Source organism: Calonectris borealis, chromosome 24 (genome assembly GCF_964195595.1).
Source record: "Calonectris borealis chromosome 24, bCalBor7.hap1.2, whole genome shotgun sequence".
Taxonomy (NCBI): Eukaryota; Metazoa; Chordata; class Aves; order Procellariiformes; family Procellariidae; genus Calonectris; species Calonectris borealis.
Genome location: NC_134335.1, coordinates 6,919,374 through 6,946,248, shown reverse-complemented (window position 1 = coordinate 6,946,248; position 26,875 = coordinate 6,919,374). Strand labels below are relative to the sequence as shown.

At 46.4% G+C, this 26,875-nt stretch overlaps 1 protein-coding gene across 1 annotated transcript in view; it reads right to left on the bottom strand.

The window, feature by feature from the left end:
* The window catches only part of ARHGAP32 (Rho GTPase activating protein 32), a 258,308-nt gene that overhangs the window by 19,027 nt on the left and 212,406 nt on the right, over nt 1-26,875 (bottom strand). Inside the window, exons 14-17 of the mRNA XM_075173070.1 lie at nt 19,982-20,131; nt 4,628-4,730; nt 1,333-1,477; nt 533-615 (exon numbers count right to left, since the gene is read on the bottom strand). Coding sequence (XP_075029171.1) covers nt 533-615; nt 1,333-1,477; nt 4,628-4,730; nt 19,982-20,131 — 481 coding nt within the window. The remainder of the gene's footprint in view (nt 1-532; nt 616-1,332; nt 1,478-4,627; nt 4,731-19,981; nt 20,132-26,875) is intronic.

The following is a 26,875-nucleotide window of genomic DNA, read 5'->3' as shown; positions in this document are numbered from 1 at the left end:
ATCACCAATTAACTATTAATACTAATTAGTTTGAATATATTATTATAATTAGCTGTTGATTTTTAAACACTGTATTATAATTAGTTAGTCTACTAGAGCATTGTTACAATTTGCTAGTTACTATTATTGCTGGGGGAGCAGGGAGAAAGCGACCAAATTAAACTGAAGGCCTGAACCAATTTTTTGGCTACATTTCACTCTTTTTAATTGTGGTTCCTAGGACTGGTATTGTGCCCCCCCAATAAAACTATTTCCTTAGTGACATCAGCCACTTCTGACGTAACAAGCTTGTATTTGCCTCCTATTTGTAGTTTCCATGGAAGTTAAATAAGACTATGCAAAGTATTTAGTGCGTGTCTGGTCATGAGCTAATTAAAATATAAATCAACTTTATATAGCCATAAACCACTTTAATATACAAAGGCACAGTGCGGCTACCTTGAGAGGGAAAACTGGAATCCTATCGTTTCACTCCTGGAACGCTAGCAACAATAAAATGCCGAGCTATAACCGGAGTAAAGGCTGCGCTAACCTGTAGTGAGGAGGGGGCAGCTGTTGGATGACGTCATGGATTTTCACCAACCGTTCTTCATCCGTAGCAGCAGAAACGGCGTCCTGGAACAAGGCAGGAAGGGATTTAGCTGCAAATAAGACTAGATACCTGCCACGTGGCCAAGGTACTGTTCTTCGGTAGGGAGGCGGATTTTGGTGCTCTTCTCTACCTTTGGAGAGGCGTCTGTCTCTCGGGGACAGACCGGCACGCAGGTAACGTGAGAAAGGCCAAGTAAATCTGGCCCAAGATCTGGGCCACTTTATAGCTTAATTGTACAGAGCAATTCCTTGCAGAGGGCGTTCAGCTCCAAGTAGCGTTTGCTTCTAATCCCACTCCTGTTCGAGAAATCATTGGGGAATTGCAAACAATGGGGGAATTCTTGCAAAGCGTTGTTAGTGTCCCAGTAACCTTCTATGGAGCCCCCGAAGTGGAATCAATACGGTGTGGCACGGGGGGACAAAGGCACGCGTGAGTAAACCTAAAGGGGAAACAGAAAAGGGACCTCAAACCTGGGGCGCGGCCGCACTTTTGAAACGGCGGGATGCTGCCAGCAGCGGGGATTTGGTGTGCGGGCAGCACAAGCCGGACTGGCGTTAGGCTGGTCATTTTGGAGATACGCGCTTCTGATCGCTCTAAAAACCCCAACTTACGCAGAAGTAAGACAAGGAAAGGTGTGTGGAAGACAGGTTCAGCTGGATCCTTTTCAGTATTTCCCTGTTCAACCTGTGGAGATGAAGTCACACGGAAGTGGAAAGGGAAAGGCATTGCCTTGTACTTACTGAGAACTTCTCGTAGAGTTGGTAGGTCAGCAGAGGGTTCGGGAGTTCGCGGAAATACAGTTTGCAGAGGGAGCCCACGCAGTGGATGTCTTGGATGTAAATATCCTTTGTCAAGTCAGGAATCTGCTCGGAGTCAAACTCGTGGCTGGAAATGAGAACAGAAAAATGGGCAAAGGGGTTTGAAAAGGAGGAATGAAAATAAAACCCAGCGCAAATTACAGTCAAGAAAAGCAAGGGTTTCCTGATTTACAGGAAAAAGTAAATACTTAGTCACCAAAGCCACACGACCCATGGTTGTGGTGCTGCTAGGCTGGATTCTTCCAAAATGAGACTTCTTTTTTCTCATGAGGCATTTTCAGTTAATTTTACAACTGATCGGCTAGCCTGCAATCCCTTTTGCTGCAACAGGGCCTTTCACAAAGTCTCCAGAGAATGTCCTCCGAGACCACGGAGACAATCCGACTATTTAGCTCGCAAGGGCTGTGACTGGGATCAGGAGGAGGAGCGCCCACAGGTCTGAATGAAAGCTGCTGTCCCTTTGCATTTCAAAAGCCTGGAAATTGGAATGATAAAGCAATGCCGGTGCCATCGGCAGCTGCTGCACATGGAAACCAGTGTGTGCAGAAATTCCTTGGGGACAAGCTGGTAAGCTGAGCACGCCTCTGCTACAGGGTGAAGAGAGCCAGGAACCACATGAAGAAAATCCCTGAGCATTCTCTTGGTTTTTAGAGAGAAAAACACCAAAATCACAAACATTTATGAAATAAAAGCTGAGCTTAGAAGGCCAAGGGCTGGCTCGCTGCGAGAGTATGTGCGTGGAAAGTGCTGTTTCAAATTAGCAGGACAGATTTGCAGGCACTCGCATGGTGAGTCTGGCCACGGGGAGCTGCGAGAACACGGCTGCTCTAGCTGAAGCTCCGTTTCCCTACAACGGTCTTTGAGCCGTAACCCAAACCTGCTTATCACCGACGCGGGGAGTCATCCTGTCTACACTACAACCACAACAATGTCGGGGGCTCGGTGGCAACATCCCTGGCTTCTCCCCCTGCCTCCTCCTGTAACGCAGCGGATAACACACGCCTTCGGCACAGCTCCACACTGAGCTCGCCTCTGCCTACAGGAGAGAAGCAGTTTGTACCCCTGTCCCAGGCGAATTTGTAACTGCAGCGGTCAGCCGTACAGCCCTTAGGAGCTCCTCCCTTCCCCTAGACACGACGGCTGCGTGAGGGAAGCCATTCATCCTGGGGGGCAGAAGAGGTCTCTACTTCTTCAGACAAGAGGGTGAACAGCCCGCCCCAGTCCCTCAGCCCAAAGACAGCAGAGCAGAAGGAAGTAAAGGTCTCTGCCACAGAGAGCATTCAGCACATACCGCTCCCACGGGCACGTTCTGACTCATCACTTACTCATATCTGGGAGAGAAACTTGTTTCCTGCACTTGGCTCCACAGAAGAAGAGAGGGCTCAGAAGAGAGATCAGGGAAAGACACCAACCCGCCCCGTACAGATGCACTCAGCCTTGGCTGAAATCCTCTGGCCATATCCTGCCCGGCTCCAGTACTCCTGGTACTCAGTGTATTTTCCCTAGGAATAAATCTCACGCCGTGTCAGAGACCTACCCCTGCAGAAGCAGGACACAGAGGGAAGAAAGGGAAGCCCTACTACATTCAGCCTTTTTTCTCTCTGCACTGGCCACTTCGAGAACTGCGTGTTATTTCTTTGTCCCCAAAGGAAGATTTTGGGAGTAGAGGAATACAACTTGACAGTCTCTCAAAAAAAGCCAGAGCCAGAATACAGGGATACACACACCAACTCAACGCTCGCTCTGTTTCGCCTACCAGCCAAATAAAGGCGGCTACTGCACTGCTAAAGAGCCAACCTCTGTCCTGGAGTCAATCTCCCATGCGGAGTAAATTCTCTAACTTTCTCTCCAACTAAAAAGCCCTTTAAATCCGCGAGATCCAATTCTTCTTAAGAACAGTGACTCATTTACAAGGATACTGCAGCTCTAGCTTTGAAATAAGCCTAATGATCTGTTTATATAGCTGGAAACTACAGCAATGCAACGTGTCCTACATTAATCAAACACTTATGAAAATCTGTAGTGATTTAGATGAACAATAGGGACAGCGTCTACAAGTTATGCCATGTACTCCCTTCCTTTTGTTCCTTTTGTCTTTGGAACATCTCAGAAAATTGAAAAATAGGCTGTCATTTCATTCTCGGTACTATACCAGGGAATTATGCAATTAAAGTTTTAGAAAACCGTTTTTAAAGCACCTTTGGAAAACAGTGAAGGAGAAAACGGTCTTGGCGACACGAAGGGAAAAAATGGACGAGGGCAGCGATTAGAAAGATAGTCCAGCACAAGTCAAAATGGGGAATTAAAGGGATGTAACTGAAGCAAGGGCAAACATTTCATTCAGCTAAGACTGCTGTGGGCAACAGCTACAATCACAGTCTTTGGAGCCTGCATATCAAAGCCTCGGGAGCAGATTTTTAAAATGGAACTTGCTGTGATGAGAAACGGGATTAAGCTGAACCAGAACAAGCCCATCCATACAAAGGTTTGTACAGTAACTATACCGCCTCAAACCTGTCCACTGAACTTGGGAATAGCTGGCACAAAAAGGATACCCTTCATATGGAAAGCACCCCTTTGCTGCCTCTGTGAGGCCGTGGGCCTAGGATCAACACCGGAATCAGTCACGTCCCGCTAGGTTCTCTCAGTCCCGTCACAACAGAAAAATGCATACCAAACGATGGGAGGAAAAACAGCCTCGCAAAAGGATGAAGACCATTTACTGCGATGAAACAGCTCCTAGCTGGGGAGGGAGGACACGCACCTAGCCTTTCCCTGCACAGCCGCGCAGCATGGCAATGCCACCCACCCAGAATTACGCAAGTATTCTTTGCACGTTACCAATTAATTGCTAACATGCCAGGAGTCCAAAGCAGCAAGGAGAAATACCAGGTGCTCAAAAGGGCTCCGGGAGCAAGAGGAAAGAGGAATGAAACGTGACTGCACAGTGACACCGCAGTCCCAGAGCCTTTGGATACTCAATCCCGAAGGAAAACTTCCTGCAAAATGACTTCCACTGAACGACCCCGTGTTGCTGCAGAACGGTGGCGAACCCAGCGCACACCCATCGAGTACAGACCGCGCACCCGCACGGGAGCTGCTGGAACGGTCTGCCCCGCAGCTGCCGGAGTGCAGGCTTCCGAAAGCACAGCCCGTGAACCTCACGCCTGCCTCCTCCGTCCCGTGCAAACAGGTTCGTCAAACGCAGCGCCCTTACCGTAGTTTCTGGATGTTGGACGCAATCCCAGACAGACGATATATTCCATCCACAATGCCATGTTTCTCAATGAATTCAGTGCAGCTCTTGAGGACCTGGGGGACTAAAGAACAAGTGTGGTCGGTTAGTTGGGCCTGTTATTAAAGTCCTGGTTCAGGTTGCGGTCTTGTCAGATGCCATAAACTAAGCCCAGCTGGGCTACTGCTTCCGTTCTTCCTTACAGGAGAAAGCCTGTAAGAAATTTAACTGTAGGAGCTGGTGTGGAAACTGGTCAGAGGTGTTCTTTGCTTTAAAAAAATGCCAGGATATGAACCAGGTTGAAAAAAGTCAATTCTGGTCAAGCAGAGACAGTGTGCAGGTCCCATCACAACTCCCACAAGAACTGTGGTGTTAAATTCCATTCCAGAAGAGCTATAAAATTGAGTAAATACACTCTGTTTGGCTAAAGAGTTCCTCTGTTTTCTAATCTAAACAGGATTAACCTATACTGCTTGGTTTAAGCAAATATAAACATTAAGGAGATGCCACTTTCTGCACTAGGGCCAGGAGAGTTTTTACAACTGATAATTTCATCCCCAATGTCTACCGGAGCGTGACTGGATTTAGATAGCTACACAACATGCCACACTTACAGAAATTGCAGACAGATCGGGGTATGACAGAACAGAAAAAATAAGCCCAGAGGATATAATTAGGTGTCAAGTTAATATTCAAGCCGCTTCGCCAACCGATTCCTTCCAGTTGACTTCTCAGCCTCATGCAGCATCCACTGCCGGAGCTATCTGTCCATCCTTGTAAGCTTAAGGAGGAGCAAATTACTTTATTTATAAAAAGGAGATACAGCTGCCCGGAACGCAGAAAGAAAATCAGGATTGAGCTCTTGTGAGCATCAGCAAGTCTTCATGGAGAAAGCTCAGATCCTTGTGGATTCTGAGCCACCTTTTTGCTACAGCTCCTGTGGTGATCTAGATTTATTCCTACGTTAGATGCCAGGTCTGATCAATTTGCCACGTGACACAGATTCTGAACGGGTCACGTGGCAAATCCCCTTATACCAAGCAGCAAATGCCATCTGCCAGTCAGTTCTCCTAAGTTGAGAGAGCTCAGAAGCTCTGCGCTTTCCCCTCCCCGGCCGCTTCACTGCCTTTTTCCCGGCTTGCAGCGAACACTCACGCAGCCGGAGGAAAGGCTCATTTTAAATGGTTCCCCGGAAATCAGCAGGTGCGTGCTGGGCTAAGGGCACATCTGCTCCGCACTCGAGCACAGGACAGAACAAAACCTGTAAATCCCTGTGGCACGCCAATCACGCAGGCTCAGCTACAGCAGGTTAGGCCCTGGACCTGCCATACCCAAAGATACCAAGAGACAGCCAAAAGCGCGTCGGTCGGACTCTAGTATTACGCTACTGGGCATTTACAGCATCTCACACTGTTTTTCAAAGCAAGGTGCAGACTTTGGGGCAAGCAGAGCCCTTGTACATTAAGCAACGGCATAGAAAGAGCCTTGGAAACCAAGTGTTGCTTTTTTGGGGGAAGGAAAACCAGCAGAGGTGATCACCTTCTGCTCTCCCCTGTAGGTGCAATGGAAATTTCAACTTCCACTAATGCAGCCAGAAGACATTTGCAGAAGGAAACCTCAGCTCCGAAGCTGAAGGTACCGCTGGCAGCCTTGCGAGCTCAGAGCAGCACCACAACTGTTGGCATTAGGAATCAACCAGACACATATTTCGGCCTCAGAGCCAGGATAAGCAACAACTTCTCACCGCTGAGTGAATACACATTTGGAGAGCCTGTTGGTAAAATGTGCATCAGTCACCCACAACACCGTAAGCTACATGTCTGAGAACAGGGCAGGCGGAACAGATGGCCCTAAATTCTAATACTGTTTTTAAAAACATTTTTGGAGGACAACGCTTACCCCTTTACGCAAAAAGATCCAACACCTCTTGAAGAAGAAAGTTTTTAAGGCTTTAAGTGGACAGGGAAGGAGTTACATCATACCCAAGCAGCTGCCAAAAAGGGCTAAAATACGTTTTGCATTGCACTACAGCGCTAGGAGACAAGCGTGACCCAGGTACAAATTGGTGCAGAAAAGCAGAGAGATGAGAACAGCACCATCCACTGCAGCGAAGGCAAAGGACAAGGCTTTAGATGCCGACACAGTCAGCGGTGTCTTTTCTTCTGCGAGAAAAGAAAGCACCCTAGACTGCAAGACACGCTAGACTCATGCTCATTTTGGTTTCACTGAGAACCAAGCAAGACTATGTGAGACGTCCACATGTGTGTCTCTCCCCACCAGCACCCGTTACAAAAGGCGGGAGGTCACAAATCTCATCAGTGAGCTGAGGAGGATGCTGGGCTCAGCACTGCATCGGCGGCATCTCCTTCTGCCACCTGCCCGACTACAAGAATCGCAAAGGACGGGGTAAAGGAGTCTACCCAAGTTTTAAAGTGTTGTGGCAAGATCTGCTAATGCTTAGCTGCAAAATCCCAAAGACTTTAATGGTCCATCATACTGGAAACTCAATAGGGGTCCCCTTGAAATTAGTAGCACCCGTTGAAATGAATAAATAAGCAAATGAATAAAAAGCATGTTCCTTGCCTGCCTAATTCCTACCAGGGAGGCTGATACCGTCTGAGAAGGGCGGTGCACACACAGCTCTCCTGTTTACCTACGTGCCACGAACACAGCTAGGACACCCGCCTGCGCCTCCTAATTGAAGGCCTGTGCCACGGGGAGCGAGCTCTGCACGCTTCCGAGGCCTTATCCTTCTGGGGTTTGTCTAGCTGTGTAAACAAACAGCACGGTAAGAGTGGTATTTGTGTACCAGTTCAGCAGAGCAGCAACCTGTTGTGACAATGCGAATGGGGTCAAGGGAGAACAGGGGGAAGGCGAGGGACGCAGCACCAGCGATACGCTTCCTAAAGTACTTATTTGACGTGGAAGATCTCGGGCACAGTTAGAATAATTAATATACAGTGAAAAGATTCTAGCAGGCTTGTTCTATGCATTTCCCAATCTGGTTACCAGGACGATCTGTTCTTTAAGCTAAATATATCATGCCAGCACCACAGATATTTTGGGGGAATTCTGCATAGTTGGAGAAGTGACTGAAATTCAAGTAGGGCTATAATTATACTTGAAGGCCCTTTGCTGGAATGGTGACTTGATTTTTCTGATTTTTCAAGAAAGATGACACCTGACAATTACATGCATGTTTAACCTCCCTCTCCCCTTTGAATCCCAAGCCCTTTAGCTAAACGTACATTTACATATACGCATAGACACACATATGGAGGGAATAGTGTCTATTACCATCAGAGTGAAATGGCAGGATGACAGCACATGCTAAGACTTAATTTTGCGAACGCGAAGCGTGCCAAGACCACCACCTACAGTGGCTTCTGACATCCCCTGGTGACTTTTTCAGGTACCTATCTCTGTCTATTGCATAAATCCCTCCCCTGCAGCAGAGGTGAACTTCTCAGTGTTCAGGTCCCGATTTCGGCTTCTAGATCCCAGACCAATTACCAGATCTGAATCAGAGAGGAATCTCAGCCGCTTTCACAGCGGGAAACTGATGGAGATTTCTTCTCATAGGATGTAGTAGCATCTACACTAAAATTCTATTAATGTTCGTTAATTACTGCGGTTTCCTGCAATTACAGCAACCAGACGTGATGACGCAGGTGGTTTGTATTAACAGCCATAAAGGTCCACCTAGCTCAGCACCCGGTTTCTGACAACCGCCACGAGCAGGCCACTTCGGGAAAGACGCCAGGAGGGAACAAGCACGGGGCAAGGCACAGCATATTGCTCCAGCCCCAACAATCCTCTCTGCCCAGAACTGGCGTCCGTGCTTATCAAACCCAGCACACAGCCCCTTCCAGTCCCACGCTCCCAGGCAAGTAACAGAAGCGTACTAACACTGCTGTGGGTTTTATTCCCTCCCTGAGCAGTACGGTCTCCGAGCACTGACTCCAGATGATCTCTCTGCAGTGAAGTCTCTGGCTCGGCTGCAGCCGCCTAAAGCCCGCTGGCAGGTGCTACATTTGAACACCTACCTCTTCGCGAGAATCCGAGCACTGTACACGTCTCCCGTTCCAAAATCAATCACCTTCCCTCCCTCCCTCCCTCCCTTCGCTGTCTCAAATAACCGGTAGTTCCAGGAAACAAAGCGCAAAAGGCTGGAAACGTGGCCGCATCAACAAAGCAGACCCTAGCATCTTTCATCACCATAGCGGCCAAAGGAATTTATTCAACTCGTTCCTGAGCATCTCTCCGCTGGTTTGAAAGGTTTATTGCATCTCCTAGGGCTCGTTAACTGGTTAATTCTTTGCCATTAAGAGGAAGCAGAAGTTTTATGGTTTTCATTCTGAAGAACATCTTGATTCATCTTGAAATCAGGCCCATTTCCTTTCCTATCGGCTTGGTTTTATTTTTTCCTTTTTAACCTTTTGTAATGTTCCCTCCCTGGGTTTTGGGAGGCTTGCTTTTTTTTTTTTTTTATTTTCTTAGTACGTTACTGGAATCAGAACTATTTGTTCAGCCTGGGGAACGAGGCCTCCCATCAAGCTCCCCCCTAGCAGTGTCGTTTTCACAACATTACAGCAGTAAGGTGGACTGCCGCACAAGCCAGGCCTTTTGGCTGGTTAATGGACCGTAGCACGCTGAAATGCAGCTGCTCAGCTGAATTCCACACATAGCAAACTAACGCGGAAAGCTAAACCTGCAGCCCAGCAGGAAGAAGGAAAATGAAATAAACTGTCCTGAACCGCCTGAACAGAGGTAATAACCACGGCTGTCAAGTACGTGCACTGATACTCGGGAAGCGTACGGGAAAAACAGAGCTGAGTGAAGGAATATAACAGGAGGCTAAGGGCTGTGCTCTGAGCCACAAGAATATGAGTTTAAACCATCAGCCACAAGATAAAGTTGAGGTGGGGGCAGCTCACTCTTAATTGCCCAGCAGCGAGGAAGGATGGGTACCAGCGGAGGACACCCCGTACAGTACGAGAGGTGCAAAGTACATTATGGACGTGCTCCTTTCTTGAGGATTTGTGACTAGCTGAGACTCTGACAACTTCTAGACGTCTGAAATCAGCCCAATAAATCCTGTCTCCCTTGCTATATTACCGCATGGTTTTGTAAGAACCCAACAATGAATATCCTCACCCGAGGAAATACAGTTGCTTTTACCCCAATTATTCTTCCTATTTTTAGCTCAGCTTTGCAAAAAACTGTCCAAGTATTTTCTAAAAAACCAAAAAACCCCCAAAACCCTCAAAACCCAACGAATTCAGACTATAACTTTTTCTAGGAACCTCATTTCAAACCACTCATTTCTGAAACTCTTCCCTCCACCTTGCAGTGAGAGTTACACCGAAGGTGTAAACCAGCACGGGGCAGAGAGGTTAAAGCTTTCCTTTCTATTGTTCCCTACGGAGCTCCCTGCCACCCAGCAAGTCGCCTGCATGTGTCATTTTAGAAGCACGCAGACCCCACCACCCCCCGCACATTCGGAAGAAAATCAAACTTTACAAGATTCTCTTCTAAGGACTTTCGTCTCACTCCTAAATCCGCGTCCTCCGGTTTGAATCACCAGACGCGCAAGACCAAACAAACAGCAAACTTCCTTCAAGATGCTCTCTTCCTCACTTCCAAGAAGTGACCCACATGAAAATTATTTATGCCGTTGGTGAGTTGAGTAAAGTCCGAGCCAGCCAGCACAAGCTGCACTATCTCCTGGTAACATGGGACGTTTTTATCTGAAGCGTGACTTTTGCATTTGGGAAAGTGCAATAATGGAAGAGGGGGCCATAAAACACGAGCGGGTTCCAAGAGCAGATACCACGCAGGGCCCATTTGTGGAATCGGCCTCTGGCGCCGGACTTTGCTTTTTAAGACTGGACTTTTTTTTTATGGCAGCTTACCCAGGAACGTGTAAAAACAAAGCGCAAAGTTCAAGCCTGAGAAGCATAAACCCCACGGTGTTGCATCAGGCCAGGAAGGTAGATAACCACGTTTTTTAAGTCCTGTGATATCGGCAACATTCTCGATGTTGTGGGTAAGTCTATGCTAGGGCATTTTTGTGCTTGGGGACTGCAAGGGGTACCTTCCTGCACCTCTATCAAAGATTGGAGCCTTTGTAATCTCCCAGGCTGCATCCACCTAATTCTCTGGAGTTGGCTTTTTTATTTTTAATACAAAATATCCACAAATGGAATAAAGTACTACTAATACATTCATATTTGGACTGTGTGCTGTTTTTTTCTGTTTAGATCAATTACACTTACTGCAATAAGTTCAGAGGGGAAAAAGTATCCACCTCGTTAAGAGTGGAGGGATAAGAGCACAAGCAATTCCTGTACAGACTGCAACACTTTTTCTCGTGTTTGTTCCCCCTACAGCTGTAGTGTTTCGAAATGCAAATTAATTTTCAACTCCCTGCTGTCCTGTGGGTCACTCGGGCATAAAGAATTTCTCTTCTCACAGCTGCAGGCAGGGTAAAAAAGAAGGGAGACAGAAATTGTCTCTTTTCTTAACTGCAAAAGCTTGCACGGCCTGCTCAGCTCTCCCTTTCTGCAACTACTTCCCCCAAACAAGTAATTCTCCACGGGGACCCCATGCACCTCTTTGTAATGCTAACCCCGTACCCAATAATCCTGAGTTCCAGCAATTCAGAGGGCAGATGGTGAAGCAATAACAGTGCCTGTTGTGTTTGGAAATTTGCCCAAAATAGCTCAAAACTATTGGCCTTTAAAAGTATCAACTTGTGTTGAAGGAGTTTGTGTAGCGGAGAACGCGTCTGCAGGACGTGGAATATTCTCTGCTCATCTGCAGTTTGGGTCAACTACTGCACTTCTGTCCAAGCTGCTGGATCCATCTTTGATGTCACACGGGTTTGTGCGTGCAGAGGCACTTACTACCAGATCGGAAGAAACGTTTAGGCACCTAAAACACACAGGCTTTTCACGATTTACAGAAGTGCTCCAGTGAATTCGGCACCGTTGGGTTTCCAAAATGGCTGACGTGTTTAGATTTGTGAAATTATGCAAACCCAACCAAGGAACAAAACAAATATAGGAGATACAGGCAGATAAGTTTACTTATTTCCTACAGACATTCACAAGGCTACTCTGGATCTAGCATGCCAACCTGTGTTAACACTTGAATAAATACTATTTCATGTTTATATCACGCTCTTCATCTTCCAAGTACTTTCTCAAGTATTAGAAACCTACCCTTGTGGCACCTTGGGGGCAGATACGGACCATTAGTTTGATCTTACAAGCATGGAGATGGAAGGGGAGATATCAAGCAAGCTCCCCGAGGCCACCAGAAGTGTGTGAGAGATGGGGTTTGAGCTCACAGGCGCCCAGCTCCAGCTCACTGGCCAGAACTTTGACTACAGCTTAGCTCTTTGATTGCCCAAGTCCTTTAGAGATGGATTTTGATTCACAAATTACTGTAAATTGTGAAATACTGCCAAAGAAACTGGTTTTGGCATGTCTGAGGCCGACAGGTTTCAGTATCTCGCGAACCTCCTGAAGAAAGGGACAGCCAAATGAGGTAACAGCCAGCAGGAGAGCAGGATGAATGGAAGGGTACGGCTAGTATTACCCCTAAGCTCAAAGGGGCTGTCGAGGCACCACAGCCCCACTGAATTACTGCCCAAAACGCAACTTTACCACCACTTTTGTCCCCCGTTCACACTGTCTGTGCGCAGAGCTGTGGCAAACATGGGCTCAGGTGCAAGTGAAAGTGCTGAGACAGGCCAGTATTTCTTCACTGCGTAACATAAACCAAGCAGGAAGCGATACAGGATCGTAAGAAACAGAGACGGTCAGTTTGGGCTCCAACGCGCAAGGCAAATCAGTAAGAGCATGTGTCGCATCCTCCCCTTCGCTAATGATTTCTCAAGCACAAAAGTAAATCACTTGGGGAGGAGAAAAAGTTTCATGTATCTCCATGGCATGCAGCTTATAAACAACTTTTAAAGTTTCAAATAGTGGAAAAAATTTACTGATGGAAAACCATGTCCTCCCTATCTATGGGCAGCTGTCTCCCGAACTCGTTCACGGGCACTGACAGACCTGTTACCGTTTCTTGTTAACTAAATAAAATATTGCGTGTAGGATTTGCCCTTCCACAACGATAGCCATGTACGATACAATTAGTTTCAGCCTTCTCAATAGGACCATAGCGCACAGAAAAATAACTGTTAAGGGAGGCGGAACAGGAAGATTTCCAGTTTCCTCAATACCTGCATTAGGTAGGACCCACTTTTTTTTTTTTTAAACACCTACATTATGGTAGACAGGGTGAACCACCCTCCAGATGTACCCATCCGCTTTAATGGGCGACAACGTTAATTGACGTTAGACCTGGATAACTGCTAGATGCCCAAGAGTAAAGGAGATGAACCCTACTTTAAAGGACCTGCCCAAAGTCACACAAGAAGCATCTTAGCAGAAAAGAGAATTGCAAACAAATCCTTCAGAACTCTGATTTATGTTCCAGTCATGAACTCCTTTAAAACTCCTTTGAAAACAGAGACAGAAGTAAAAGCAGGATGCCAGGTCTGAAGCTCCTTGGAGGTTTGAAACTTTTCAGTTCACATTCAAACTTGTCAGCTTGGATACTCTGAAAATACCTATTAAAAGTACAAAAACGCCCCAAGGGTTCATTCACATCTAATATAAACCTTCAGCCTCATCCACAGCCAACATTCTCCTCAGCCCATCGTAAGGGCTGTGGCCAATTTCATCATTCTGATCTAAACGTTACGGCTAACACACACGACCTACCTTTTTCGTGCAGCTTTTCAATAAGCCTTTGTATAAGAACAAGAAGTTGCTGCTTAAACAAATCTATTGATGTGGTTGCCAGCGTTCAAGTCATAACAATTCCGAGCATACTTGGGGAACTACACTCCAGGGTTGCTGTGCCGCCACGTAACTATTTGCTGTTTGAACTGCAAAGGTCCAGGTAAAGCTTGAGGGTCTCTTTCTGATGGAAGCTCTGCAAACGCTAAAAGGTCTTTCTGAAGCGAAAATCTTGGAGCAAAGCAATTCCCTATCAAGGACATCATGAGCAGGGCTTTCAGCTGGGCCTCCAGAACATAAATAGGAGGTTCTCGGATTTCAGGGGCTGCCTTGTGTTTCCAGTTACAAGTAGCATTTAAAGAAAGGAAGGGAAAAAGCAACAATTTCGTAAATATTTATCACTTTCTACTTCTCAGCGAAGTTTGCTTTACTTCCTGTTTGTCACGTTCCATTTCATTCTCTAGCAGTAAGAGAGCGGAAACTGGTTAAATTTACCCTCTAAGAGTTAAAACATCAAGAAAAACTAAAATTAATAAATATGTAAGACTCAGCTGTCCTGCATGGCCAAATCAAGGCTTCCTTCACAGATGGCGAAGATCCAAAGCCAGCCAGGCAGACTTTTATTATAATGAAAATTATTAGCTAGTAAAAGGGACTCCTCGCATTAATACGAGGAACCAAGGAGATGACATATAGATTACCAAACTTATGCTTGAGCTAAGGGGAACCAGATTTTTGCAGATCCCTGCCAAGATGCTGCCCGAGATCTCATTCCTTGTGTTTCTCTGTTCTGGTAACAGCGTTCTCCCCATACTCAAATCTGCAATAAATCGGCATCAAAGGCAACTACATCGCTTAACTGCAGCCAGGGGATGGCTCGAAGGGAAGGGTAACACCGGAGGACCCAGCACAAGCTGTGAAGTCACCAGAAATCCCAAGGTGCCGTTAAGGAGCTTATCTGAAGAGCATTAACAACCAGCACAAGAGAATAAAACCATCCCTTGCCAACAGTGGTTGCTGGCGCCCAGCACGTAACAGGATCAAGATCCCGTATCTGCTATAATTTGATCTTGCACGCAGTTCTGAAAAGTCTCCGCTTTCATCTTATTTTTTCTTTAATCCTACCCAACTTGTCCAAAATAATTGCTAATAAATTTGGGGAACTGGGAAGAATAGGAAGGACAGAGAGCAAGAACCAGGTGTGTTAGTAAACTTTGGTTTTTGTAGGCATTTACTTTTCAGCAAGAAAAGCAATACCTCCTCCTGTTGATCACAGATCACTGGTATTGTCTAATAATTTGAAAAGGAGGTATAGATCCTTCAAGATGGGAAACTTTTAGATTAAAAATGAGTGCCACTTCTAAATCCATCTATTCCAATTCTGGAAGCTGATGATGTATCAATGCAACAAATGCATCAAGAGGTACAAAAAATACCATTTGCTTTTAGTCTACAAAAGTCAACAGAGCTGACTGTATTGTATGGATTACCTCACGAAATGAACACCTGATAGCACCGTTTTAGGGTACGCCAGGCTTAGCCTGTGCTCCGCTCTGATCGCCAAGAGAGAAACGATCATCTTTATCGAGTGCCAGGCAACAGGAACATTTTCAGCACGGAAAAAGAACCGCCAGTATTTTATACCCCATCCTCTCTAGTCCAAGCAATTCCAGCACATTATTCCCAGCAGCATTTCAATATAAAGTACATTGCAAGGTAATCCCTCGTCCGCTGCAGCTCACAACTCCGTTGCTCCCAGAAGAGCAAGGTGGCTTTTCTCCGGCGTGCCGACCACGCCAGAGAGCCGGCTGCGTGGCTGCTAACCGACCCCGACCGACCGGTGAGCTCCCGAAGCCAGGGAGAAACGGCACCACCGCAACTGGAACACCAAATCTGCGACTGCCTGGCCTCCCCGTTCGCATGGCGGCTCCATCCAGCCCGCCGCTGTCCCTTGCGTAAAGCCGTAACCCCGGCCAGGAGCCTGCCCAGCTTTCCGATCCGCTGGCCTCTCCGCGCAGCCAGGCACAAAGTCTCTGCTAACCACATCACTGCAGACTCCCACACTTGTCATAAATTCAGAAGTTGTGGAGAGCTCCGTTTTGAAATATTCTGAGGCACAAACGAGGACATGGTACAGATGCTGCAATGCAGCATTTATTTAACCAGCTCCCACACTGAACAAACACATCCTCTGCAAGCACAATTCTTTCTAATTGGGGTCGAGCTAAATTTAAGTTCTATTTGGTTTCCTTTGGGAGAAAAAAATTATGGGGGGAAAAAAGTCTCTCTACCTACAAAGGGAACAAGGCCTCTTCACGAGTCAGGGATTATGCTGAATTCGCTGCATCTCACAGCTCCATAAAACAACCTCGCATGGCAGGTGTCAACAGCACCAAACCAGCTGGGAACATCTCTCAGGGCGATGAAGAAACAGCTACTCCCTGCTAAGCTTGGTCTGCTTCCAAATGACGCTTTGTTGGCAGGGGAAGTATTCAAAACCCAGAAGGAGCCAACAAATGAATAACGCCCTAAAATTAAATGGAGACGGGCCTCTTAAGGCAGGCTCCATTGGGTGGCTAGAGCTGACTGGAGAAATATTGTGCAAACCAACGTACTCGAAGGGAGCATCACCACAACCTTTGCTAGATTTAGACCCGACAGAGAAGTCAAAAATCCCTCACATCACAACTGGTTTTACTCCTACGGGTACCCGCCCATAATTCAGTACTGACATGGGACAGAGAAGGGGAAGCAAAAGGACAGACGCTGTTACCTTCACTGGAAGCAACACACTATGTACACCCCAGCCCGGGGACCAGGAGCACCGCGGCTCCCAAGTTCTGTTTTCCAAAGCAGCTTGGAACACAGCTGATTTTGAAAAAACATTCCTGTGATCTGCCCATGACTCAGATCCTCATCGAAGAAACCGGACAATGATGCTTCCTTCCCCTCGCTGCTATCTTGCCTACAAGGGCCTTTGGGAAAGGACTGTTTCACCCCATGTGGAGGTGTAACTCCTGCCACAGAAGGGCTCCATCATTGTTCGGAGAGCTCAAAGTGCCAGCACGCTGCGAACTGGAATTAAAAAAAAAACACAACCAAACCCAAAACCCAGGACACTGCCTGTCTCCAGGTGCCAGCCCAATAACCACCGCAATCCCCAACATGAATCACCAGGCATACAGAAAGATTTGAAGGTGCAGTACTCACCCCTACCGCTGTTATTGTAAACATTTGTTAAAATCCTTACCTCCCTCCCTATACCTGCTTACTTCTCGGATCCACACACACCAATTAAAAAAATGACAAACTGCATCCTCATCAAAAATGAAAAGGCAGCAGCAACACCAGCCTGCGTGCTCCACTCATCCCGTCTTACCCAGCCGCCCTCCCCTAAGGAGAAACTCCCGTAAACAGACATATTACACCCTGAAGTTCGGCAGACGCAAGTTCTGTCACGCCAGCTTGAGAGGAACCTTTCAGAAGAGAGAGCACCCTGCCTCAGCGCAAGACTGATCTCAAAAACTCAGGTAAACGAAGAGAAACGCTCTGCTAGTTCAGAACTCGGCGCGTGCTGAACGTAAAGCGTGCGTACGGAGCTTTGCAGGATCCTGCTCCGTAACAGTAAGACAGGTCACATTTCTGTATCGCTTTCCTCCTATACATCGCATGTCAATGTATTCTCCTTCTGCAAGAGGCGCAAGGGATGCAGAGTGAGGGTGGTTACTTGCTGAGCCCACAGGGAGACGACGTACTGCAGCAGGTAAAACGTTTCCTCTGTCTCTGTAAATTCCCTTCTGGGGATGCAGACACACAACAGCAAATGCACTCTTCTAGCTAAGCAGTCTGAGCCGGCTGCCTCAACAGAGTGTTCAGTAAAAAAAAGTTAGACCTATTTCAGTTTTCTCCTTATCCCTTTTATTCTCCCGGTCTGCTCCTCTCTCACCATTTCCTATCTACAAGACCAGCAAAGTCTCAGATGTTCATGACTGCAAAATTGGGACTGCTCGTGTTGTTTCACAGCGAATTCTTGAGAATTTAGGCTTTGTCAGCTTCCCAAAGGTGATAATTAATAAAATTCTTAACCTTACTCCAGTTTGGTTCAATATCGCATTTCTGAGGAGCACGTGACTGCCTTGCAATTCATTTCAAACACCGTGGACGGTGTCATTTTCTCCTTCAGTCCTGCTAAATCTTTTGGGTATTGGACAGCAACCCATCAAAACTAGCATTAACCTAAACGAATCTATGAATGTATTGGGTTCTTTTTTGTTTTTCTGAACTGAGATATTTTGTGTTGTAATCCCGAAGCATTACCAGTAGGTACCATGCATGGTTCTCTGTGCTCCGATAAAAATACTTGTTTACGTTTATGTTCTGGTTATGAGGTGAAGGAGCAGGACCGCATCTTTGCTCTATCTAACTCAACTGAGGGTCTCCTGTGATATCTCAGTCCCCTTTCAGCAGATCAGCACTGCAGTTGGCTCCAAGACTGAGGAACGTTAATGCTACAGAGTGAGGGAATCTTAAAATGCTGTGCATGCACGGAGCTTGATTCACAGGAACCCAGAAATGTCTCCACAAAACCAATCCCGGGGATTACGTCACTTGGAATACAGGTCAGAGAGCTGAATCACACAGAAAAAAAACAATCCTGCTGTGTGAAATGGAGACTTGCCCCTGTTAGCAACATTCAATTTGGATCTGCTTCACTCCAGGGAGTTAGGAAAGAGTTATTAAATCAAGGGTGAAAGCAACTGGTAACTTCTCAGATGAAGAGACCTCATTAGCACAGCTCAGTCACAGTCACTCGGCTGCACGTGATGGGAGGGGAGTGACCAGAACAAGAAGGGAGCTCCTAGCGACCGTCAAACAGGAGCCTCCAGTGCAGTGAGAAGAGTTTAGTGCAGCTCGGGATGTGTCTTTCATTGCTAAATGAAATGCGCACCCCTTAAAGCCAGGGGAAGAAGTCAGCGCAGAGGGCAGGGAAAAGCTTTAATTATTGCTGACTTGTGCCTAACTAAAATGGACAGGAGGAGGGCTGGGGATAAAAGAGAATTCTCTCTTTCCCGTTAATGAGCTCACTCTGCTGGCATGTCTCCTGCCCTCCAAGATTGCTCCCACAGCATGAATATAAAACCAGCTCACCAGCTACCCAGCAGTGTAAATTACCTACTCCTGATGCAGTTCTTGCATGGGTTACTGTGTGTTTCTGTCTCCAAACCATCCAGTTTCTGGCTCTCTGATGCTTTTCAAGCCCCAGCAATAAAGATCTCTACTGGTTCCAATTAACAAGCCAATGAGCCTTGCCACAGTCCTGATTCCATAAGAACAAGCTCATATTATTCACCAACTGGTAGTAAAACACTTCATGTCAGGCAAGGGAGTGCACATTGCTGTCACCAACTGAATCGGTTGGAAAAAGTGCACGAAACAGCTCCCCACCCTTCACCATCCCTTTTCCAAAAGGCACTCACCCGAACAAGGAGTCTGAAGTACCACTGAAAACACATTCAACAGAGAAACTCCTTTCCTACCCCACACGTCACGTCACCTCTCCTTCAGCCTGCACGCAAAAGCTGGGAGACATCAGATTAACAACTTTGGCATAAGAGGTCTACTGCAAAATCTACTGCGTTAGGCGAGGAGCAAAAATATGAAACAGATCAACAAGCTGACATAGCCAGACAGTGATGCTACACCCGTCACTAATTTCCTGACGGCTTTAACTGCTGGGCAAACTGGCTGCAGCCCGTGGCTGCTCCATGCTGCTTTTCTCAATAACCCCCAGCATGGGCCATTTACGGGAATGACCTCGGCTAGTGAACCGTGAAAGAATTCAAGTCCTCCGTTTGCTGCTCGGCAATGCAGGTACCCCCCTGATTTCAGGGAGATGTCACAGCGAGGGGGTAGGAAAGAGCACGTGAAATGAAAGTTCATCCGAGGAAGAGCAGTAACAATTGTGTAATTTTTTCTCAGAATGGACAGCTCTTCTCTGCTACCGGCCTAAACTGCTGATGGGCAGGCGAAAGGGACCGAGAGGAGCTACAGAAAACTCACCGTGACAAACTGAGAGAAAAGTAAGCTGTGACAAAACATAGTATCCAGTTAATTCCTGTAAATCTGGTGAAATGAAAGGAAAAGGCAGCTGAAGGATTTACACTGCAAATTGTGCTAGAATCATACAAAGGTACTGAGTTAGAGAAATGTATGGATTTAACACACCAGTTAATCATTCATTGACACTGACACATAAATAAAGTTTATTTCCCTGCAAAAAAAAATTTAATATTTATTCCAAGACTTCAAGCGGTTGAGAACTCACCTTCAGTACTTCCATCCACCTTTAGTGCTCCCACGTCGAGCCATGATGCTTCTTATTATTAGCATTAGCCTCAATTTATCTTTCAGCCATCGATTTTTGTTACACATTTCTCCGCTAGTACAACTAGCCCTTTGCTAGATAGGATCACCCCGAAATAAGCTTCCCAACGGAGGAAGAACTCAAGAATGGATTGTTTCTTACCGTCATGGCCAGAGTTGAGGAGATGCTCTCCCAGGTCACAGCCGAACACCCTTTCCTTCAGGATCCCCCGCTGTTTCAGTTTCTGTTTCGTTGGGCGCGACTTCATGAATGTACGAAGGAAGGTGATGAGCTTGCCGTGTTTTTTCGACACTGCACGACAAAATAAAAAAGCCACTTCATTTTAGATTTGGCTCAGTTAGGCAAGGCCAAGCATAACACGTTCTACAGAGCACGTAAGAACTGTAGTAATGTTAATATCAATTATTTACAGAAACAGATTTTCCAAGGTCCGATACTAAACAGAGACTTGGCTTTTGTTCTAATTCTTGGCTAGTGCAGAAATAACAGCAGACAGCTGTAATGGAAGAATTTAACACAAAGACGCATTTATCTGCAAAGCAGCTTCAGGTGGGAGTGTACTAAAGGACTGTCACGGCATATTGGATGGTGGGCAGCACCCGATTTTCATCTCTGGAAAAAATGAACAAGGCTAAACTTACAAAACCAGGAATCTCCTGTACACTGACAAACACTCTACATAGCCTACAAGCAGAAGTAAACGCTTTGTTACTGGCTCTCATTCCAGTAGTCTTAGGCGCCTCCAGAACAAACGAATGACTAGTAATAGCTGAACTTGGAGGACGTTTAGCTCCAAGTGCTACAGACTGCCCTTCCAGCACACCTGCAATTTTAACGAGCCTCGCCGCAGCTGCGGAGGTACAGTCCATCCCAGGGCATCATTCGCTCCCTGAGCCTTCTCCAGCCTTTGCAAGATAAAAGCATTACTGTCTTTGTTTTATTTAATAGAAAACTAAGGCAGCTGATTTGACGAGATGCCGTTTATCCCCTCCAGAATAAATACAAGTAGTCTACAAAGAGACGAGAACGTGGCGCAGGAGCCGTCCCTCCACACCTCCTGCTCCATTTGGGCTCTGGGTTACGCTGGTGAAGCCCGTCACTCTGTCAAAACCATCCCGTCCCGCTAAGGAGCGTAATCCACCGCCGAACGAAATGGAGAGTGACACGGGGCAGAAGTGGGTGACACAAATAAACCCACGCAAGCCGGGCGGAGAGGCCGAGCACAGGTTTGAAAGGGAAGCAGAACAATACCCTTGGTCAAGTTTTCTTCCTGAGGCCCACTCTGAAAGCAAAAGGGCTCCCCAACAAAAGTGCCATTGTGTACGCGATTTAAAAGCAGTTTAACTTTAACAGCAGAGCTCTATTGAAAAGAACAAATCACTAGGTATAAAAGGCTGTGCTTTGTGAGGAAGCCTTTACGGCTCCAGGAAGCTGTAAAGGCTCCCGCAGCCCCGCAAGGCAACACCGGCAATCCCTCTCCCCTGCTCCCGTCCCAGATCCCAGAGAAGACAGACAACCGTGTATTTCACCTGCATTAAAACCGTAAGGACTGTAATCGAATTTCAGCAGAGTAACACTATTTCGAACGAACAACAAAAGCCGTGAAGACCGCTGCGAGAAAGGCGCGCCTCTGCAGCGCGACTGCTGCTCGCTGGTGCGCACAACTTGGGATTCAAGGGCAGCCTCGGAAGCTGGGACTCGGCAGAAGAGAGATTTATGCAGTGATGCTTCATACAGGCAGACAGGGTATTCTTCAACCAGACAACATGAAAAACCTTGTCCCAAGAACAAGGTTATACCACACTATGCTTCATGATGTTTTAATCCCTTTAAACACCTGAGTATTTTTCCTTCTATTTTACCAGGTATTGATGCAGTCCCTCTATTTATAATAAACCTGATTCCAATGACCTTAATGTATTTCTATCTACGTGAGTAGAGTAGAGTTCTGCTTTTGGATAAAATCCCTTTTAGCAGCGTGACACCACACTGATCTGCAGCAGCCAAGTACATCTGAATACCTGAAATCCTAAAATCTCCCACAAAAACCACGTCTGCATTCTCAACAATCAAAGCCAAATCATTTAACCAAACGCAGAAGCACTGAGCATGACAAACTGTGGCTATGGGGGCTTTAATTAAAGGAATGTTTTCAGTTTGACAGGGTTTTTTAATTACACACAATAAATGAACAGATTGTGCTGACATGCCAAACAAAGTTAGGATAGATTTTGGTTGTATCCATCATCACAGTAAAGTAACGGCTCATTTATCATCTCCTATCAGCCCCGCTCAAGAATAAATGGAGGGAGAGCCTCATCCTGACTCGTGTGGAATTTCAAAGGGTTAGCACCCTCGGGCTCCCGTGATAACGCTATTGGAGGTGATAGACCTGAGACAGACGCTTTTACAACACTCAAATAAACAGACCAATAAAGCAATTACTAATACGTATGTATTCATTTGAATCATTTCAGAGACTCCGTAAACAGTTCTTCATGAAGCATCTTGCTCGACTTAAATGAAAAACGAGTCCATCAGCTAATGGATTTAAAATGGAGAAAAATGCATCCAACTCCAGTACTGCAGAAATTTTACTAATGCTGGTGACCAGGTCAGCAAGTGACTTTTGGGTGTCACCTCAGGCATTAAAAACAGAAAAAGGTGCAATGGATACACTTCCATGATCCAAGGATGTACTTTGCTTGGTACGGATACTTGTTTACACCACTAACCAGAAAGGAGACCCGAGTTTTTAAAACACAATGAATCTACTCAGCCTTTAAAATCATTGTCTTGTTTTCTGCATCCTGCAAACACGCTGCCATAGTGTACCCGTGCCCCAGTCCAAGACCCTGTCAGGGCAATGCCCGAGCAGTGAAGTAACCAGAAATTCACTTATCGACGGCCTGTTGAAGCATTTGCACGGTTCCTTGGTTAAACCCAGCTTCCCGCACTGCTCTTCTCTGAATCACTGCCTACTCTGTACGAGAGTTTCTCAGGCTAAACCGACTTCAGAGCTTTATACCTACGCAAGAATGATTCACTGATAGGAGTTAGGCTTCTCCTGGGTGGGGGAGAAAAGAGAACAGCGAGAAAAATCCAAGCAGTCATCCCTTTGCTGACAGGTTATGAAGAAGAACAAAAAAGCAAGTAGGTGTCTGATAAGGATGAGCTATCCTTAAAAGCTGCGAGAGCTCAGGAGGCTGTCAGGTATGCTGCCTTTCTGCCAAGAGCAATAAAAGGTGAAATGCTTTCTATCCTGCTCCCAAGTCCTCTGGCACCATTTGACCCTCGAACCAGCAACGCATCCTAAGAGAGATTTAATTTCTGATGCATTTCGGTTTAGATGAAGCCAGCACAGCAGTCCCAGTTTCTGGATAAGCCCCAACGCCAAGGCTGCTACCAAGAACCCCGCAGAATACATGTTTTCTGCTCCAAAGCCCTGGTCCCAAACCTTTGCTGTCCCACCGGTGACAGTACGGGCAATAGCGAGCAGCGCTCTCCGGCTGCCCTGCAAGCCGTGGTCCTATGCTCCCACATAGGATCTTGAAAAACCCAGAATTAGTGAATGCAAGGAAATTATGGAATCAAGGCACGGGGTTTAGACCAGAAACAAATCTACAATTGTTACAAACTAAGGAGATGTGAATAAACTAATTAGCCCTTTTCTACCTTCCTCTGTTGTCCCACCAATGAAGTGTGGATATGATAAATCCGAACCACTCCGTTTGTGTCTCCACGTGAGGTGTTCAGGTTGACAAGTGACATAGAAATAAATTCAGACGATAAAGCAGCATTACTACCAGACAATTTTACATGGTTGCTACAGTCAGAGATGCTGCTGAACTACCAACTGAAAGGCAAACAAAACTGAACAAAAACCCTAACGCTTATGCGTATTACTTTCAACCTTAGATTCAACTGCTAAGAAAACAAATTGTTTACCGAGAAACAGAGGCTTTCCTAGAAGGAGCAGGGACTAATTTTCCTCAGAAAGGCAGGTTTGGCTAAATCGTCTGGCCTGAATAAGCAAAGACAAATTCTCCACCTAGCATAGTGATACTGGCTGAAAAAAAACCCCAACAATCCAAACCTCAACAAAAAAACCCACCTGAGGTTGGACTACTTGTGAAGTTTTGCTGGCACGAGTGTGTCAAAAAATATCACACCCTTAGCTGACACAACTACGCCGGCCAAAGCCTTTATACGGCGGGAAGGGAGGGAAGAAAAAGGAGTATTTGTGCCAGGAGTTTATTGTGGTTTTGGGAAACTGCCATACACTGTACCTCCCTGAGGAACATTTATCAATCAAACCACGCCATTGATGCTACACCACCAAGCTTTTGTAGTACAAGCGAGGCCCGAAATCCCCCTGACATTGATAAAAACTATTAAATAACAATTACTTCATTAAAAGCAGGGCTTGTTCACCCTAATGCCGCAGACTGAAAAGGCACTTCAGGATATACGTTACGCAGCTTGTCTACTGGAGAAATGTGTCCGCCACCAGCTGATTCAAAGTAGTTCCATGGTGTCGTTCAGCACAACACGCCTTCCCTGGGTTACTTTGGGAACCCGCTGAAAGCTCAAGGGGATCTCTTGGGGTATGCTGAGGTCTCCTGCGTCTTCCTCCGACCTGCTGCCCTCGGGGCCATCGTGGCACTCCTGTTGCGTTCCTACACCTTCCCGTGGGGTTGCGCTGCAGTCACCGCAGCGACCCAGATTAAAAATAATCAGCTGGTTGATGCTGTTAGAGCAGAAGAGCAGCGGTGGCAGCCCCAGCGAGGGGCGGCGGAGCAGGAAAGCGGACCTTCCCCGGCCGAGCTGCCTGCCCACGCCAACGCGCTGCAGAACGATACCCTCGGCCTGCTGGCAACCGAGCCGAATTCGCTGAGGCACAACCAAGCCTCGGAGTGCCAACTTCGGATCCCTCCTGCGCCTGTATAGGTTTGACAGGGATGCAATTGCTCTGCATTTACACCCGTAAGGTTAGAGCACAGTCCAACGATACCACGTGTCTCAGCCCAGCCTGCAGAAGTATCATGTCTGGGCCACAAAACTCTTCCCGAGACCACTTCTAAAATGTAATATTTAATTACAATTGCCCAAAGCGTTGGCAACAAAAGGAAAGGTAGGATGGAAAAGAGCTTGGCTTTGAATCACGGCGACCAAACAGGAGAAGCCTTTTAATAAATGCAGCCTTACTGTGTCCCCCAAATTACTTTGTGCACGCATTTTCTTTCCCTTTTCAGTACGAAAAACCCCACGACGCAAAGGCTCTGTCCGCCTGTCCCCCTGCAACCTTACCAGACTTTGCCAAGGGAAAACAAACCCATGCTAAGCAAATAAAGAGCACCTGCCTTCTCTCCTGTTGCTATCGCTAATATTTTGGGTTTTGAACTCACGCTTAGACAAAATCCTCTTGGCAGCATCGTTGACGGCAGCATGTTTTCTAACACAGGGTTAGCAAGCTTCGACCCTAAGAGAAAATCTTGGGGGGTGTATGCTGACCCACATTCCTAGCACGTGGCCGGTGTGTTTGTTTCTCTTATTATTAACAGGGATTTTACACCCTGCAGAACCCAGCTGTGCCCTGCTGCGAGGAGAGCGTGGTGCAAAGGTCAAAAGCAAGAACACGTGTGGCTGCATAGTTTAAAATATATAAACAAACTGCGATATCCAGTCACAAAATCCAAGATGGAAAAAGGTGTGGGAATGTCGTAAAAAAAAAGCACAGCTAGGTATTACAAACCAAAAGCGAAATCCATCCTCTCTGAAGAGAGATTCACAGCAAGTCAAGCTAAAATTTTTCCAGGCTATTAGCCCCTCAAGACCCATTCTCCTCTAAAATTAAACTCTACTGCGGGGAGAGAAAGAGCAGCAACAGACTCTTTTGAAGAAAGAGCAGTACCAGGAGTCAGGAGATGAGAAGCCGGGTTTGGTTCTGCCGCATATTTCCTATGCTCCCGATTCTGCAACCACTCAGGAATATATTTAACTGTGTGAGTGGACTGAGTTCAACTGGTTCCGCACACAGCACCAGTTATCTCGGCCCCTCCTTAAAACCTCCATAAATATTTTTAATATCCATCCCTTCACACTTAGAAAGACATGCTCTGCGGACCCACATCTCACCGAAGAGAAATTATACAAAGCCAAGAACTGAGTCACATCTCCCAGTTCTCTGTCATGTTCCTTAGCAACAAGACATTTTACTCCTTTCCTCCTGCCACAGCAGATTCTATTTTGGAAGCTAATTTATACAGCCCTAAAAATCCAACCAGAATCTGGAACCATGCACCACCAAGCACCGTCCTTTAGTCCTTGAATAGGACGCTGGTTTTGAAGAAGGACCAACTAGCACCACATCAATAATTGCACTAATCTCTACACTGGGCTCCCTCGTTGGTCATAAAGATTTTCAGAACGAGATTTTAAAATTCCATAGATGTGAGAGTTTAAAAATATCCTTCTATCTCCAATAACCTTCATAAATGTGTACTTACTGATTTGGTCTATAAAGAAAAAAAAAAAAAAAAAATGCTGTGTGCTTTTTGATGCTGCAGCATTTATCTTGTGCCAGGCTGACATCAGTAAAGGCTGGCCTCTGAAGTCATGAAATACGTTAAAGGTGATTAATTTCAGTGTCATTAGATAAAAACCATTAAAATTAACTATGATGACAAGAACCAGCCAGAATAAGCACTATAAGCAGTATTTCCAGCTATGACAAGAGCACCATACGCACAGAGAGTAAAGTAGGTCATTAAAACCGGTAAGTGGTGTTGCTGTTCTTATTTACAAAGCCCAGTAATAAGGAAGCCGCGCTTATTCTTGTATCTGCCCAGGCTTCTGGAGCCATCCTTTGGGCAGTGTCTGTAGGCAACAGTCCCAACAAAAGTGCAACTCTTCCTCGTCCTTGCCAACCTCAGCCTTTGGCTCAAGCTGGAGTACCGGCTGATTTTGGTTAGCATAGGAACATCTGGCACCAGAGATCTACCAGCTTGGCAACTCACTCGGAGCGTTTTCATG